Source organism: Eurosta solidaginis, chromosome 4 (assembly GCF_040869045.1).
Source record: "Eurosta solidaginis isolate ZX-2024a chromosome 4, ASM4086904v1, whole genome shotgun sequence".
Lineage (NCBI taxonomy): Eukaryota > Metazoa > Arthropoda > Insecta > Diptera > Tephritidae > Eurosta > Eurosta solidaginis.
Window position 1 is genome coordinate 267,863,015 of NC_090322.1, and position 19,299 is coordinate 267,882,313.

Sequence of the window (19,299 nt, forward strand, 5' to 3'; positions counted from 1 at the left end):
GTAAGCTGTAATTTGGCAGTCGTTGAAGATATCATTATGAAATTTGACAGGAACGTTACTCCTATTACTATGTGTGTGCTTAATAAAAATTAGCAAAATCGGAGAACGACCACGCTCACTTAAAGAAAAAAAATTTTTAAGTCAAATTTTAACAAAAAATTTAGTATCTTTACATATATAAGTAAATTATGTCAACATTCAACTCCAGTAATGATATGGTGCAACAAAATACAAAAATAAAATAAAATTTCAAAATGGGAGAGGCTCCGCCCTTTTGCATTTAATTTGTCTAGGATACTTTTAATGCCATAAGTCGAACAAAAATTTAACAATCCTTGTGAAATTTGGTAGGGGCTTAGATTCTGGGACGATAACTGTTTTCTGTGAAAAAGGGCGGAATCGGTTGAAGCCACGCCCAGCTTTTATACATAGTCGACCGTCTGTCCTTCCGCTCGGCCGTTAACACGATAACTTGACCAAAAATCGATATATCTTTACTAAACTCAGTTCGCGTACTTACCTGAGCTCACTTTGGATTGGTATAAAAAATGGCCGAAATCCGACTATGACCACGCCACTTTTCCGATTTCGAAAATTACGAAAAATTTAAAAAAATACCATAATTCTATACCAAATACGAAAAAAGGGATGAAACATGGTAATTGGATAGGTTTATTGACGCAAAATATAACTTTAGAAAAAAACTTTGTAAAATGGGTGTAACACTCACCATATTAAGTAGAACAAAATGAAAAAGTTCTGGAGGGCGAAATCAAAAGCCCTTGGAATCTTGGCAGGAATACTCTTCGTGGTATTATATATATAAATAAATTAGCGGTACCAGAAAGATGATGTTCTGGGTCACCCTGGTCAACATTTTGGTCGATATCTCGAAAACGCCTTCACATATACAACTAAGGGCCACTCCCTATTAAAACCATCATTAATACCTCTAATTTGATACTCATATCGTACAAACACATTATAGAGTCACCCCTGGTCCACCTTTATGGCGATATCTCGAAAAGTCGTCCACCTATAGAACTAAGGCCCACTCCCTTATAAAACACTCATTAACACCTCTCATTTGATACCCATATCGTACAACACACATTCTAGAGTCACCCCTGGTCCACCTTTATGGCGATATCTCGAAAAGGCGTACGCCTATAGAACTAAGGCCCACTCCCTTTTAAAATACTCATTAACACCTTTAATTTGATACCCATATCGTACAACACACATTCTAAAGTCACCCCTGGTCCACCTTTATGGCGATATCTCGAAAAGGCGTCCACCTATAGAACTAAGGCCGACTCCCTTTTAAGATACTCATTAGCACCTTTCATTTCATACCCATATCGTACAAAAAAATTCTAGAGTCACCTCTGGTCCACCTTTATGACGATATCTCGAAAAGGCGTCCACCTATAGAACTAGGGCCACACCTTTTAAAATTCTCATTAACATCTTTCATTTGATACCCATTTCGTACAAACAAATTCTAGAGTCAGCCCTGGTCCACCTTTTTGGCGATATCCCTAAATAGCGTCCACCTATATGGCCCACTACCTCCTAAAATTTCTCTTTAATAACTTACATTTGATACATATGTCATACAAACACATTCCAGGGTTACCCTAGGTTCATTTTCCTACATGGTGATTTTCCCTTATTTTGTCTCCATAGCTCTCACCTGAGTATGTAATGTTCGATTACACCCGAACTTAGCCTTCCTTACTTGTTATTAATACATTTGTAAGATTTTTCTCTTATCCTTTTTTCTTCTATGAGTAGATTAACGATATCTTCCCATTTGCCCATTGGGGATGGTAGATAAAAAAGTTTGTTAAGCCTCATCTAAAACGTCGATGCGGCTGGCATATCGCTTGTTTAAGAATTTGTTATGGGTTGAGTAGTGTTTCAGAAACAAACTAATGCAACTAACTATGCAGATGATTAGAAGCATGACCTTAATAGTATCTAGTGCCTCAGTTCTACTACTACTTGGCCTGAGTTTACAACGTTTGCCGTTGGTTTTTCTATTTTGATTCTTGGCCTCCCATCGTAAAAATTATAAATTTTTATTTTTTTTCGTTTATTAATTTTTTGTCATTATATTAATTTGTTCTTTCTAAAAATTTGACTTCCAACCTTGAAGTGTTGTTGCTATTGGGTTTCTTACATTCCATATTGTTGGTTCCCTACGCATATTAATAAGTTTCCAATAATTTTTCAACCATACTAGATTTTTTCCTCATCTTCAATTTCAATTTCATTTTTAGGGTCCTCAAAATTTAATAAACAATTTTTTTTTCGACACACCATGTTTATATTAATGGTCTTGGTTTTTTATGTCCTCTTTTACTATTATTTGATGCTTCTTTTTGTTTATATTCCTTAACTTATTTATTTCTTTCTGTAATCTAATTTTTTCTTCCCTACTTGTACTCAAGTGTATTTCTTCGTATAGCTTTGCTATGGATCTACTACCGTTGGCCTGTTTTCCGCCTCTTTTTCTTTTCAATTTGACCGGCTTTGGGACTTTAGGTTCCTCAATTTTTTGAATCCTATTTCTCTTCCTGTACTCCTCGATTGTCAGCGGCTTCGGGTCTTGCTTGACTTTCTCGGGTGTTTCTTTAACCTCCTTGCAAATTTAAATTTAATCTAACTAATTTATCAAAAATTTGGTCAAATTGACTTTGATTTTGTATGTCCTCTTCTGGGAACATAATTCAGTAATTAGGAGAAAAAAAAATTTTGCAGGAAAAATATTATTTTTGCTTGTTAATAGGCAGCCGTTAGGTTGCCGGAATATTGTTATTGTTACCTACTTAAAAATAATTATTATTGTTAACTATTATAATAGATATTTGCTGCCTCTGTTGAATTTTGTCCTTTTTATTTTTTTTGCTGTGTATTTAATTTCTTTCCAATTATCTGGCAAATATTATTCCACTTCGCTTGCCGCGGCTCCTTTTTATAAAGTTTTTGGCAATTTGGAGCACTGTCGATTTCTCGCTGCTGTTGTGAGATTTGTTGCCCTTGTAGTATTTTTACCTTTTTCTTCAGGGTATTCGTTAATTTCTTCCCAATTATCTAGCAAATATTATATTCCACTTCGCTTGCCGCAGCTACACTCGGAAAAATGTTTGGCAATTTGGAGCACCGCTGAGCACTGTCGATTCTTTTTTGCTGTTGTAGCGGTTAGGCTGAATAATCAGCCTGTATTATCCTTGCCAATTGATTGATTGATTGATTTATTAATTTAGTAATAATAGGATTACTAGTAATTACATTGATATTATTTACAAAATTTGGATATGCTATTTTCTTACAAAATCTATACAGTTTCTCTTTAATGATTTAATATTTTGCTCTTGTTTGATGTCTTCGCTTAATGTATTGAATATTTTAAACCCTTTATAAAATATATTATTTTGCGATAATGTTTTGCTATACTTCTGTAATCTTATGTCTTTAACGTTTCTCAGCCCATATGGTTGCACTTCTCCAACATAGAGGACCTTCTCTGCTATGTAGTCTGGCATTTTTCCGATAGTAGTCTGGTATACAAACATAATTGTATTCAGCTCTAGTCTCTGCCGCACATTCAACCATTTCAGTGTGTCAAGCATCAGCTGTACGGATGTATATCTACCACATTTTAATATTATTCGCATAGCTCTATTCTGTAGCTTTTGCATTCTATCAATTTGCGAGTTATTACAACACGAATATAGTATAGTTGAACAATACTCAAAATGTGGTTTAAGTATTGTGTTATACATTTTTATTGTATTTAGCACAGATAAGTTCTTTCTAATTCTTCTCAGGAAACCAAGTTTTTTCCCTATTTTTTTGCACGCGTTTTCCGTGTGAGGAGAAAACTGAAGACCATTGTCTATTATTACACCGAGGTATTTAATGTTATCTACTTTCTCAATCATTTGCCCGTTTATTTCGAAACTCTCTTCACTGCTCATATTAATTTCCATTAGCTTCGTTTTTTGCTCATTTAATTTAAGTTTATTCATTTTTAGCCATGTACTTATTTCGGCAATGTCTTGTGCTAATTTATTTTTACATTCTCTCGGAGTTTCACCTACGCTGTATATTAATGTGTCATCGGCATATAACATGACTTCGCTGCATTTTACCACATTGCCTATATCGTTTATATATATAATGAATAATAATGCTCCAAGAATTGAGCCTTGCGGGACTCCTGTGTTCACATTTAGGTAGTCGGATTCATACCCTTTCACTAATGTGCGCTGCGTTCTATTTGTTAGGTAGGACCTAAACCAGTTTAGTTCACTATTTTGAACTCCGTACATATATAACTTTTGCAACAGTATATCTCTGTCTATTGTTTCAAAAGCTCTCTTAAAGTCTAGAAAAAGGGCCATGATTTTTTTTATTTTTTTATCGTTTCCACTCACTTACTACATAGTTTACAGCTGTTTCACACGAGTATTTCTTTCTGAACCCCGATTGGTATTTCATAAACAATTTATTCGATTCAAAATAGTTTTCTAACTGTATTTTGACAGTTTTTTCAAGAACTTTCTCTAACGTCTTTAATGAGTTTATGGGTCTTAACTCATCACAGTTTACTGCCTTATTAATTTTTTCAAGTGGACTAATCATAGTTTCTTTCCATATATCAGGAAACACTCCTTGCATGAGGGACTCATTTACTATTTTCAATAGGGAATCACCAACTTTATTCCAGTTGTCTAATATCATTTTGGCTTTAACTCTTACATAATCTCTATTATTTTTTAAGGATTTGCATATATTTTTCAATTCTTCTAAACTTATTTTCCTAAATTTGAAAATGGCCGGAGCTTTTCTGGTTTTATCTACATATTGCACATGGTCAATCGAATCTCTTATGTTCTGTACACTTTGAACAAAAAATTGATTGAACTCATTAGACAAGGTCGTTTCATCACAGTATTTTTTATCGTTAAATATCACATAGTCAATTTGCTTTTTGTTCTGTTTTAATACTAATTTTTTGATCTCATTCCACATTCGTTTTTGATCTTTCGCTTCTACAATTCTTTTGTTTACGTAGTTCTTTTTTGCTTTAATAACTTCCTTATTGTAATTTTTTCTTGCACTTTTGTAATTTATCCAGCTCTGGGTTGTACCTATTCTTTTAGTTTCTTGATACAGATCATATATCATCTTCCTTAGACTCCGGAGATGGTTGTTGTACCAATCATTTATTTTTTTCCCGCATGGAAAAACTTTCTTCTTCATAAAAATTTGTATTGTATTTTCGAAGCTTTCGTCGAATAATTTAGCACCACTGTGCACATCATCACTTGACAAGGTTAGGTTTTGCCTGCCTAACTCGTAAGCAAATTTATCTTTATCATATTTAAAATATATTATTTCTTCAAATGTTGTACTACGCTCAGTTTTCTTAAAGTTTATATTGAACTCAATGAGCTCGCTTTTATTAAATTTAGAATTTTATTAAATTTTTTGATTTTATATAATGTTAGGTTTTACCTAATTTTAGCTTTTATTTCATTTTCGCTTTTTACTGAATTTTGGGTTTTATTAAAATTTTAAGTCTAAGTGAATTTTAGACTTAGTTTAATTTTATTTTTTGTTAATTTTAAATTTTATGATTTTTATAAATTTTAGGTTTTATAAAAAGGTTTAGGTTTAATTAATTTTTAGATTTTATTTAACTTTATGCTTTTATTAAATTTTAGGATAATTTAATTGTAGATTTTATTAAATTTTAGGTTTTATAAAATTTTAGGTATAATTTAATTTTATATTTTATCAAATTTTAAATGTAATTAAATTTTAGCTGATATTAGAGAAAAATTGTAAGTTTACAAACGGCGATGGTTACTAGGACATGTTTCTGAATTTCACTTCTTCATCAGCTAGCTTTTCGGGAGCTGAGCGTTGAACTCGAGTCTCCAACATTCACATCAGTGCAAGCCTTTTTAGCTGCTACGCCATATGAATGTTCCGTTGTTCGCTGTACAATTGGTCTCTAAGAGTTGCCTTTTTTGTTTATATTCCTTTTGATAACCATGTAGGCACATACACTCTGTATGTAGTTTATTCCTAATGGTGTGGATATGATTTTTAGGCGTGCTTTTGAAAGCTTAGTAACATTTGTTCGGATTTTTACAGTATTTGTTTTTAATACTTCCGCTGTTACTATTATATCAATATGATCATATGTATTTAATTAGCGAGCTTTGCTCATATTGCTTTATACAATGGTTTTTGTAATTGATATTAGAGAAAAATTGTAAGTTTACAAACGGCGATGGTTACTAGGACATGTTTCTGAATTTCACTTCTTCATCAGCTAGCTTTTCGGGAGCTGAGCGTTGAACTCGAGTCTCCAACATTCACATCAGTGCAAGCCTTTTTAGCTGCTACGCCATATGAATGTTCCGTTGTTCGCTGTACAATTGGTCTCTAAGAGTTGCCTTTTTTGTTTATATTCCTTTTGATAACCATGTAGGCACATACACTCTGTATGTAGTTTATATAAACTTACAATTTTTCTCTAATATCAATTACAAAAACCATTGTATAAAGCAATATGAGCAAACCTCGCTAATTAAATACATATGATCATATTGATATAATAGTAACAGCGGAAGTATTAAAAACAAATACTGTAAAAATCCGAACAAATGTTACTAAGCTTTCAAAAGCACGCCTAAAAATCATATCCACACCATTAGGAATAAACTACATACAGAGTGTATGTGCCTACATGGTTATCAAAAGGAATATAAACAAAAAAGGCAACTCTTAGAGACCAATTGTACAGCGAACAACGGAACATTCATATGGCGTAGCAGCTAAAAAGGCTTGCACTGATGTGAATGTTGGAGACTCGAGTTCAACGCTCAGCTCCCGAAAAGCTAGCTGATGAAGAAGTGAAATTCAGAAACATGTCCTAGTAAACATCGCCGTTTGTAAACTTACAATTTTTCTCTAATATCAATTACAAAAACCATTGTATAAAGCAATATGAGCAAAGCTCGCTAATTAAATACATATGATCATATTGATATAATAGTAACAGCGGAAGTATTAAAAACAAATACTGTAAAAATTCGAACAAATGTTACTAAGCTTTCAAAAGCACGCCTAAAAATCATATCCACACCATTAGGAATAAACTACATACAGAGTGTATGTGCCTACATGGTTATCAAAAGGAATATAAACAAAAAAGGCAACTCTTAGAGACCAATTGTACAGCGAACAACGGAACATTCATATGGCGTAGCAGCTAAAAAGGCTTGCACTGATGTGAATGTTGGAGACTCGAGTTCAACGCTCAGCTCCCGAAAAGCTAGCTGATGAAGAAGTGAAATTCAGAAACATGTCCTAGTAACCATCGCCGTTTGTAAACTTACAATTTTTCTCTAATATCAATTACAAAAACCATTGTATAAAGCAATATGAGCAAAGCTCGCTAATTAAATACATATGATCATATTAAATTTTAGCTTTATAAAGTTTTATATTTTATTTAGTTTTATACTTTTATTTAAACAAACTGTACTTTTTATTTACCTTAAAGTTTGCTGCAGGTCCGATTTGACTGTACCGGTGGCCGGTTCCGTAAATTTGCGGTAAAAAATTCGGGCACTTTCTACAACTTTTAATACTTTTCACTTTAATATATTTTTTCTTCCACGCACTTTTAGCCGGTAAGACGTCGTTTTCAGTCTTGGACACTTCGATAATTAATTTAAGTTTTATTTCGGCTATTAAGCGCAGCCATCGCCAAAGTGCAACGGCAGGTTTCTCTCACCCGTTTTTCACTCAACACTCGAAGAAATTACCTATACATTCTTGCCACTAAACGTTATTCACAGATACATACATGCCTACACAATCATTAAAACCGACACCTAAAAGCTATCTATATAGACATTCACGCTTTCACAAGGGAAAATACTTTCCATGCATACATACCTTCACACACACGAAGTGGGGTTTGACATGGTTATGTATTAGGCATTGGCAACTGGTTTGACTGTTCGATGTTGCTTTATATGTTCGATGAGCAGCTGATAGCCTCTGATGCTAGCGCTGCATGTATTTTTTAGGTTGTACATATGTTAAATAACATTGTATAAGCTTTTATAAATAAAAAAAAAAAAAAAAAAAAATGTTCGACGATGGGGTGCTTTGGTTTTACGTGTTTACTAGGGCTCTGATCAATTTATGTTCCATTCACTACAACAGGCTGTCGTTACAGGTCCTATACAAAACGTGACCAGTGAGAAGTCCTACAACTACGGAAAGATCCCTCTTACGGAGAGTTAGAAGCTCTCGCGCTCTCCTCTCATTCCATTCCGGCCATGTGAGTTTTGAAGTGTGGCATCTATCATGATGCTTCCACCTGGCTCCGGCTTCCATCAGTAGAGCCTCCTTTATCTCGAGCTTGCAGGTGGAGAGCGACATGCCCAACCTCTTCCAGGATGGCGAAAGTGGAAGGGAAGTACCCTTTCTTGCCTGACTGTCTGAGAAAATATAAATGTTTTTCTGAGAGACTGCCTTCTGCCTAAGGCTGTCCACAGCGTCTTGTATGGCCGCAAGCTCGGCCTGGAATACGCTACAGTAATCCAGAAGGCGAAACGATCTTTGTATGTCCAATCGTTCCGAATACACACCCTCTGCGACCCTGTTGTCCAGTTTAGATCGATCTGTGTAGATCTGAATGCTGTCAGTGGGCCAATCTGGGTCATTCACCCACTGTTCCCTCTCAGGGATTAATATCTCGTATCCCATGTTAAAGTTGGTATGTGGTTTGCAGAAACCTGTCCATTCTGGTATGCAGAATCTGTCAAGAATTTCAGTATGGTTGCAGTGAGATCATGTGGTCAGTTTCCTCAGCCTAATAGCTGCACATGCTGCATATTTTATGCCTACTATATCTATGGGTAGTAGATTCAGTATTACATTCATAGCATCCGTTGGCGTTGTGCGGATGGCTCCGCTTACACTTAGTAGTGCAGATCTTTGCACCTTTTGAAGAGCAAAACCGTCGAGAATTTATTCAGGGCGGGCCACCATACTGCCACCCCATTTAGCAAAATTGGCCTAACTATGGCCGTGTACATCCAATGCACTAGAATAGGGGACATACCCCATTTCCGTCCAGTTGCACCTTTACAAGTGCAGAGGGCAACCGTGGTCTTACGGATACGTTCCGTGGTATTTTGTGCCCAGTTCAATTTCTTATCAAGTGTGGCGGGCTAACTTAATCAAGCACTGTGTTTGCCAGCACCGGAGATGAGAGAGGTGGTATCTAATACTTCCTCGTAAAGAGCACCAGTTCCATTTTATTTGGGTTCAGGCCCAGACCATTATCAGCGGCCCATGCTTCGACCCTTCTTAATTCCACCTGCATCATATCGCAGAGAGTTTGTGGAAACTTCCCACTTATCACCAAGGCAAGGTCGTCAGCATATGCTATAACTTTACAGCCCCTCTCCTCCTCTATGTCTCTTAGAAGTTGATTTACCGCCAAGACCCACAGCAGAGGGGATAAGACTCCACCTTGGGGAGTTCCCGTACTGACGAACCTGCTCACCGATACCCCTGCAAGATCTGCCTGTACTACCCTGCATAGCAGCAATTGGTACACAAGCTCCACCAGCTGAGATTCGATGACCAGATGAAATTCCATGACCAGATCAGTCAATACCTTAATGATCGAGTCGGGTTTGATGTTGTTGAACGCTCCTTCTATGTCTAGGAAGGCTGCCAGGCAGTATTCCTTGAAGGAGAACGATTTCTCTATGCACGATGTAATTTCGTGTAATGCAGTTTCGTTGATTTTTTCATATAGGCGTGTTGTGCTTCAGAGAGTTGTTCATTCACTGCCTCCGTGATATATGTTTCCATCAGCCTCTCCAACAGCTTTAGTTGAAACGAAGATAGACTAATGGGTCTGAAGTCTTTTGGTTTGCGTGGCACGCTTTGCCACTTTAGATCTTTTCCATGTACGTGGAATGTGGTTCAAAGCCACGACACCTCCTATTATAGCATATAGCCAGTTAGTGCTGCATTCCAGTGATTGGTCAGTTGTATAGGTGTAACTCCGTCCGGCCCTGGAGTTTTGAATGGTTCAAAAGATTGGATGGGCCAAGATATCTTATCTCTTGTAATTAGGTTGTGCAGTATGGGTTGCACTGTTACTTGTGTCGAGCTTTGTATATCCTCTACCAAGGGAAAGTAATTCGGCATCTGTTTATTCGACTCTCCGAAGAATTTATCCAAGGTGGAGATCAGACATTGCAATTCAACTGGCATTCATGTAGTCTAAGAGACTAACGTGGTAGCTACCCCTAGTCCTAACCTAACCAAACCTACTCGCCTAGTACAAGCTACTTGCTCTAACAGTATATTGCATATTGAATAAGAAGGTGCACCTCGTTTTAGAAGAAATGAGGCCCGAACCGGAAATGGTGTTCTGGATTTATGAGACGTGTTGCCGTATGACTGTATGGCATAGTGGGAAGGACTAAAGCCACAACAGCCTGCATTACCAACACTGAAGTTTGTTTCGTCAGTCCAAAAGTCCATTCTAGGACAATCTTTATTCACAGCTAGACTACTGTCTTAATTGCATTAGAGCACAGCTTCGTAGAGCAATGTAAAACTATACATCCCATGCGCATATTCTGTACTGTAACTTGTTTCGCTATTCTCCATATACACATATACTTCTACAAAAGATGTTGCTTTTGCGCTCGAAGCTATGCGGGTGTTGTGCATCTCAGCATTAGAAATGTCTAGCCTTTGTTGGGTTTTTGAGGCAGCAATATTTAAAAGAATGAATTTGCCGATGAGATGGCCAAGGGCTAGGAACATGATGGGAGCCCACCGCAAAATCCCGCTCTACAAGCCGCTCATCATACCTGTTCTGATTTACGGCTCGGAATCATGGATCGTGTCGAGAGAAGATAAGATGGCTCTTGGAGTGTACACGGCAATTAATGATAATGATGTTGGCTAAGGTAGGGAAGGTGGATTTTTCGCTCCTACTAAGGCGGCCGACAGAGTGGTAGCGAGAAGCGTTGCTATGATATAAAGATAGAGAGCAATAAAAATTATTTCTTATGGAAAATTCTAAAAGTTGTCGGAGTGCCAGTGTCTCGAAGGTTTTGGGCAGTGTTATCGGTGTCGATAACACTTTGCTGGATATAGATCCGCTAAGTTCCGGTAATTAGCACCTTTAATGTACAAGCCCGACCATTTTGGGAACAATTTACTATTACTACATTGAACCTTTTAAAAAATTAGCAAATCTCCTAGTTGAAGTGCGGGTAGCTCCCATACACACCCTCTGAGCCTAATTTAACTTATCATCCTGTGGGTGAAATCCTGCTCCATTCTCGGTCAAAGCAGTCAATAAACATGCATTCCACTTCAACTGTATATCTGGATGTAGTGTCAAGTCTAACGTTAGCATTCATATGAAAATTAATCATGTCGGATATTTTCTAGTGATATTCGTCTTCTGGCTTAACTCACGCAAATTGTCCGTCAGCATGAAGCAGCAACTGATTACATAGCAAATCAAACCATAAAAAATGATATAAAAGTGATCATAGGTATATTGTCGCTGCATATATTTCCTTAATGTTAAACCAGCAGCCAGACTCACAGCAACAACAATACCAAGCGCTACATACCAATGAGTCCACAAATTATCATAGACGTACGCGTATTTGCAGTAATAACCAAAGAAACAACCATTCCCGAATAGGCACAGGAAAACTAAAGCATCCAAAATTTTATTGAATCAAATATAAATATTTATCTACATATTAACTTTATACCCAGTATATCTGAAAAGTGATACATATTAGCGTAAACAAAATTTGGTCTTAGGCACTATGACATCTATTCTTCTCTAATTTTCGAAAGTGATTGATTTCCTTCGCTACTTTGGATTTTTGCATTTCTGGCATAAATGTAGACTTACTCATCAATTTATCTAATGCTTTGAGATAAAGATTGGTATGTAACAACCGTTATCTTTTTACTCAAGACAAACATTATGTCAAATGAAGTTATGTGGAAATTTTTCCATATAAAATACTAGTTGGCCACGGTTCTGCAAGGCTGCGGCACGAACCTATTGTGTGACGGCGAATAATTTTAATTAACATGAAATGAATCTAACAAGCAAGTGGATCAGACATGTTCATTATTTTTTCGTAATTTATGTGCCTCTAAATGTAACCAGTAATACTGTACTCGTCAAATTCAACATCACCTTTATCACCGCCTTGGTAATTTGTACTACCTCGTTGCAGAATACATCACTCATCCCTTCTTCACAATAACTAGCGCCGAAGCACCAAAGAAGATCGAGTTTTTTTCCACCTGCTTCCCGAAACCCTTACACTGCTCTGTTAAAGCAGAGTGTCAGTTAGAATTATTACCCCCAGCCCCAAGAAGTTGAGCAAAATAATCGCGATTTTCCAAAGCTCATTATTTACATATTTATTTTATTTCTTTTTTAATATACACAACTTTAGTAAAATTACATATTATAACTAAAAACGACAAATTTTAAATGGCGTTTTGCAGTTTTTTGCTGATAATAGTATGTTTCTAATCAAGTGTATAAGTAAGAGTTTTACAGGCACATAGTAGGCCATGAAAATCAATAGGGCTATGAAATCAATGAGCACAATAAGAACAAGGGAAAGTAAATCAATGACAAAAAAACAATAAAAATGTGTACCTACCGTCTTTTTCAAAGTTTAGTTGCGTTGGGGCACCTCTAAACATACGATGAGTGAAATAAGAATGTGCAAATTTATTTCTGGTCTAGAAAGGCAACTTTGTGGAGGTCAGCCAAAATCGATTTCGAAAAAAAATAAATTCACTCCACCCTAATACATACACTGCTGGTACATTGTTAACACATACACACATAACTCATACGCAGCGTACCCCCATGTCTCAGCATCCACACGGCTATAATCGAAAAGCAAACCACAAACAGCGCAAGTACAAATAACAATTATAAGGGTTGTTTGTTGTGTTTTTATTTTAAAAGGGCGTGGGGCTTAGTTCTATAGGTGGACGCCTTTTCGAGATATCGCCATAAAGGTGGACCAGGGGTGACTCTAGAATGAGTTTGTACGATATGGGTATCAAATTAAAGGTATTAATGAGAGTTTTAAAAGGGAGTGGTGGTAGTTGTATATGTGAAGGCGTTTTCCAGATATCGACCAAAATGTAGACCAGGGTGACCCAGAACATTATCTGTTGGATACCGCTAATTTATTTATATATGTTATACCTGCCAAGATTTTAAGGGTTTTTTATTTCGCCCTGCAGAACTTTTTCATTTTCTTCTACTTAATATGGTAGGTGTCACAACCATTTTATAAAGTTTCTTCTAAAGTTATATTTCGCGTCAATAAAACAATCCAATTACCTTACCATGTTTCATCCTTTTTTTCGTATTTGGTATAGAATTATGGCATTTTTTTCATTTTTCGTAATTTTCGATATCGAAAAAGTGGGCGTGGTCATAGTCGGATTTCGTTCATTTTTCATACCAAGATAAAGTGAGTTCAAGTAAGCACGTGAACTAAGTTCATTAAAGATATGCCGATTTTTGCTGAAGTTATCGTGTTAACGGCCATGCGGAAGGACAGACGGAAGACTGTGTATAAAAACTGGGCGTGGCATCAACCGATTCCGCCCCTTTTCACAGAAAACAGTTAACGTCATAAAATCTATGCCCCTACCGAATTTCAAAAGGATTGGTTAATTTTTGTTCGACTTATGGCGTTAAAAGTATCCTAGACAAATTAAATTAAAAAGGGCGGAGCCACGCCCATTTTGAAATTTTCTTTTATTTTTATATTTTGTTGCACCACATCATTACTGGAGTTAAATGTTGACATAATTTACTTATATACTGTAAAGATATTAAATTTTTTGTTAAAATTTTACTTTAAAAAAAATTTTTTTTTAAAGTGGGCGTGGTCCTTCTCCGATTTTGCTAAATTTTATTAAACATACATATAGTAATAGGAGTAACGTTCCTGCCAAATTTCATTATGATATCTTCAACGACTGCCAAATTACAGCTTGCAAAAGTTTTAAATTACGTTCTTTTAAAAGTGGGCGTTGCCCATTGTCCAAAATTTTACTAATTTTCTATTTTGCGTCATAAGTTCAACTCATCTACCAAGTTTCGTCGCTTTATCTGTCTTTTGTAATGAATTATCGTAATTTTTCGGTTTTTCGAAATTTTCGATATCGAAAAAGTGGGCGTGGTTATAGTCCGATTTCGTTCATTTTAAATAGCGATCTGAGATGAGTGCTCAGGAACCTACATACCAAATTTCATTAAGATACCTCAAAATTTACCCAAGTTATCGTGTTAACGGACGGACGGACGGACGGACGGACATGGCTCAATCAAATTTTTTTTCGATCCTGATTATTTTGATATATGGAAGTCTATATCTATCTCGATTCCTTTATATATGTACAACCAACCGTTATCCAATCAAACTTAATATACTCTGTGAGCTCTGCTCAACTGAGTATAAAAAGAGTTAGCAGCTCTTTGTGCCAATAATCGATGCAATCGTGTAGCATTAAATGAGAACTAAACAGTTTGTGTTTGTATGCGTAGTTTCATGTAAAGATACGCTCCTAAGTTTTTTTTATTTGTTTGTTTACTCTAAGAAGCTTTTGCGGCAACTGCACATCCACTCAACCAACCAATTCCGACTGTCAGTTATCCTTTTTGTTGCTTTCACTTCCTCCATTTTAGCTTTTCCATGTGGTGTTTTTGGCCGTTATTCACTTTTGGCATTTACTATCGTTAAACGGATTTCGAATCGTGTTGCGATGTGGCAGCCGATATTAAATATTGGAAAGTGGAAGCGGAAAAGTGTACGAAGTGTTGAAGGAAAGAAATAATTTCGCGTTACTTTCATGCCGGATATTTGACTTTTATTGCATGAGCACAAACGAGCAGCATGAAAATGCCAGAATTGTCTTCATTTTGTATATGTACATTAGAGGTTTACGCCGATCACTTTATCGGCGGCGGCGTGGGCGGCGAGCCGGCGTACGCCTGTGTTCTTACTTTAAAAAGCCTGATTTTGCTATTTAAAAAATTTATATTTAGGAGAGGTGACGTTTGTATGTATTTAATTAAGTCAACGTTTTGACCATTTCGGAAAGATCCGGGGGTTTTACCTCAAAATCTCGCAGATCGTTCAAAAATTTTCAGGAGTAACTCCTTGCGGAGAGATTGTCCCTTACTCCAGAGAGGCTTCGAACCTAACCCCGGTCTTTGGAATTGGTACTAATGCTCCTGCTGAAAAGAAATTGAGATACATAAAATGGTCACACTTTTGTCTGTATATATCTTGCAAAGCGTAGTTCCACTTGGGGTTAAATTCTAATAATCGCCGCAAACACAATTTATTATATTTATTTAAATTATTTTTGGTTCCTTGGCGGACACGCACAAAGCGTCTTACGGTTGCTATTAATGGTCTATTAATACTCATGACACTCGTGGCACAGGGCACCTCCAGTTTTTTCGGTTGTTTTTAGGAGCTACAATTCCCGATGTGCGAACAGTAGCAATCCCGACCACGCCTCCTGACCCTCACACCATATGCTAGCACAGAAGCTATAGGACTGCGACTTCGAACTCATACCTTCGTTGACGCCACTCTCCTAGAAGCTCTAGGTGTAGCTCCCAAAACTTTCTAACGGATGTTTTTACGCGCTATGCTGCCGAGCTACACCAGAGAAACACCTTGAAACGTTAGGGAGCGACTATTCGGGCAAGGATTCCGCCCTCGAAATCATAAGCAGTCTAAGTGGGTGTCATTGCGTAACTCTTGGGTGAAAATCATATAATCCTCGGCTCATCTACATAATTAAAATTTTACAAGGACCTTGGATAAAAGTTTTAAAATGTATATCAAAATTTGCAGACGTTTGTGTTCACAGCATTGATTTCAATAGTCTTCGTTAAATCAAAACGATATTTTAGAACGAAAGTCGACCGATTTTAAGTTGAAAGATGTTAACTGCTGTTTTCCGGCCTTATGATATAAGAACTCATATCAGATTTCAGATTAGTTCGACTGTCCACTACATTAGGGTAGTAGCATATACGTCATTAGTTCGACTGTCTTGAGAAAGCTTTTGCTTCACCACTTTGGGTGTTCTTGCGAAGGACAAAGCCTCACCTGGTAAATATATGTGCCTACGTATTCACATTTGTAAAAGGAGCCGTAACGTGTAGGTGATATTTGAACTTGGTTGATAGGCTTTAATCATTGTAATTCACTCCAAGGGACTAGTTTTGGATAGGGCTGCCAACTTTAAGAAATGTTAAACCGGGAGACTTGGGTGTTGAAGGATGAAGTGTGAAAATCAAAATTTACATTTCAGACGCTATTGTGTAGTTTCGCAAATAGTTAAACAACAGATGTTTGAATGTAAGCCCAAGTGATTTTTCAAACCCTTCTCATACGTACATATGTCCTCAACTTAGGTATGAGGTAAGAATCATTTCAAAGAAGAGTTTATGCCCCTAGAACCTACTAAAGAATTTTGCATCTCTGATTTCGCTTATTCTTTCAGCCAATCGCAATATAAAATTTAAAAAAAATTGGGATCTGTTTTGGGTATTTTGCTCTTTTTAACAACTTGAGGACAATTTGAAAACATGTTCGCCTTGGGTCATCTTATTTGAATTCATTGTTCATTATTAATTTTTTGAAAAAAAAAATATGCAAAGTGAGCATATAAATTTATTATATAACTTTTCTTTTAGTGTTTTGTTCAAATAGCTTGGTGAATTGGGTGATTCAAAGTCCGTCTTAAGCTGACATCGAAAGCGCCTGTTTTTTTTTAATAACTTTTGAACAGTTAAAAAGTGTTAAATTTCGCAATTAGTTTCTTATTTATTCTTATTCAATTTTCGATATGAACAATAAATGGCCTAAGCAGTTTAAACGAGTAGAAAATATAGTAACGCGTCGGACGGCGTCGCCGCTGCGCCGATATTTTTGACTTTCGGCGGCGGCGTGCGCAAAACAACAAAAATCGGCGGCGGAGGCGGCATTTATCGGCGGCGTATATCTCTAGTGTGATGGGCTTGGGACCCTGCACATAAAAACATTTCCCAATGAAAAACTGAAGCAAGCCTCGGATGCTATCTTTATTTTCTGATGACGATCGCAGTAAACGTAAATATTTTCTTACATACCTATTCGTACATACATATATGTATATATATACACACATATATATATATATATATATTCACACGCTGCTGATACATTGTTAACATACCCTGCAAAAATCGCGAGTACTCCATGCATGCATGTATGGAGTACTCGCTATGGACCAACCGAGTGCTCCAAAATTAACCACAATTCATACAAAAAATATGGTCCAATTAACATTGCGATGTCCTAGGATGGGACCATATACTCCAGCTCCGCATTACATCAGAGTAATCCATGGAGTACCCACAGTCCAATAAACATCGTGTAGTAATTACAATCGTTAAAAACGAGCAATGATCGGCTTACAATATGTTCGTGTAGAAACATGAGTTGGTCCATTGCTGCATTACAGTGGAGTATATTGGTAAGTACTCCAGTGGACCACATGATCAAACGATTTTTGCAGGGTATACACTAACCTGGTTCGAAAAAAGTTCCACTACGCATATCCAAAAAAATAATTTTTGAGCCTGTAAAAAAAATCGATTTTTCGACCAAAATTCTTCTAAAGCTCCATAAAAGAATTTTTTTTTAAAAAACTACATTTACCAATTTTGCATTTGCCAACTGACACGAAAAAAATACATAAAAAAGATTTGGAGCCTTGAAAATGAAAAAATGCATAAAAAATCGAGAAACTCGTTGAAATTTTGCAGGCTCAAAAATTATTTTTTTGGGTATGCGTAGTGGAACTTGTTTTTCCTGAGCCCAAATCCTATCGAAAAATCGATGGCGCGATATAGGTTAATAAATCGACCCAGTCTAGTATACACACATAACTCATACGCAGCGTACCCCCATGTCTCGGCATCCACACGGCTATAATCGAAAAGCGAACTACAAACAGCGCAAGTACAAATAATACGCTGGTTTTTCATGAATGGAATTAACGCGCCAAAAATTATAAGGGTTGTTTGTTGTGTTTTATACTTAGCAATTTCGGGCACAAAAGCCACCACGGTCGTGAAACAAGAGAGGACAGCAACTTCAACAATCTTTATATAAAAAAAGAGTTAGCAGCTCTTTGTGCCAATAATCGATGCAATCGTGTAGCATTAAACGAGAACTAAACAGTTTGCGTTTGTATGTGTAGTTTCTTGTAAAGATACGCTCCTAGTTTTTTCCATTTGTTTGTTTACTCTAAGAAGCTTTTGCGGCCAACGACGCCAATTGCACAGCCACTCAACCGTGGCGGAACGATACAAGGTGGCAGCATGGTTACATACCTACAAACATATATAAAAATTCTATGTACTTTGTTTTTGTAAATTCGATGGACAAATGTCAAAACCGTACTGCACCGGAAGTTGATGTATCAAATCAAATAAAAAAAGTTTATAATCAGCTGTCCCATGCTGCCACCTTGTATCGTTCCGCCTTGCACTCAACCAACCATTTCCGACTGTCAGTTATCCTTTTTGTTGCTTTCACTTCCTCCATTCTAGCTTTTCCATGTGGTGTTTTTTTTTCGTTATTCGCTTTTGGCATTTACTATGGTTAAACGGCTTTCGAATCGTGTTTCGATGTGGCAGCCGATTTAAATATTGAAAAGTGGAAGCGGAAAAGTGTATGAAGTGTTGAAGGAAAGAAATAATTTCGCGTTACTTACATGACGGATATTTGATATTTATTGCATGAGCACAAACGAGCAGGATGAAAATGTCTGAATTGCCTTCATTTTGTATATGTACATACATATCGCGAAAGTAGTACACTTGCACACACATGCATACATATAAGTCGCCCTCATTGGCACAAATCCTCTATCGCATGCCATGCCACATTGAAGTGATGCGATATGTAATCATCAACCCTTTTCGATATGGAAAAATCATTGCAGGAGATTTCGGAAATTTTCCCCTTCGCCTATTTAGTGCAATTGTGCAATTATACCTTGCAACAAGCAAAAATTTGCCAACCGCTGACTGCAAATGTGAAAAAACTATAGTTGCAATAATGTCTACACATACAT

General features: G+C 36.6%; 2 protein-coding genes across 4 annotated transcripts in view; one reads left to right on the top strand and one right to left on the bottom strand.

The window, feature by feature from the left end:
• LOC137251434 (uncharacterized) overlaps positions 1 to 19,299 on the bottom strand; it is a 274,321-nt gene that overhangs the window by 244,036 nt on the left and 10,986 nt on the right. The window lies entirely within an intron of this gene.
• The window catches only part of Hs3st-B (Heparan sulfate 3-O sulfotransferase-B), a 51,806-nt gene that overhangs the window by 20,859 nt on the left and 11,648 nt on the right, over positions 1 to 19,299 (top strand). The window contains exon 1 of one of the 3 annotated variants that reach the window (XM_067786007.1): positions 18,804 to 18,988. The exons of the other annotated variants lie outside the window; for them this stretch is intronic. Coding sequence (XP_067642108.1) covers positions 18,962 to 18,988 — 27 coding nt within the window. The 5' untranslated portion in view covers positions 18,804 to 18,961. Of the gene's footprint in view, positions 1 to 18,803; positions 18,989 to 19,299 lie in introns of those variants that run through there. 3 annotated transcript variants of the gene reach the window in all.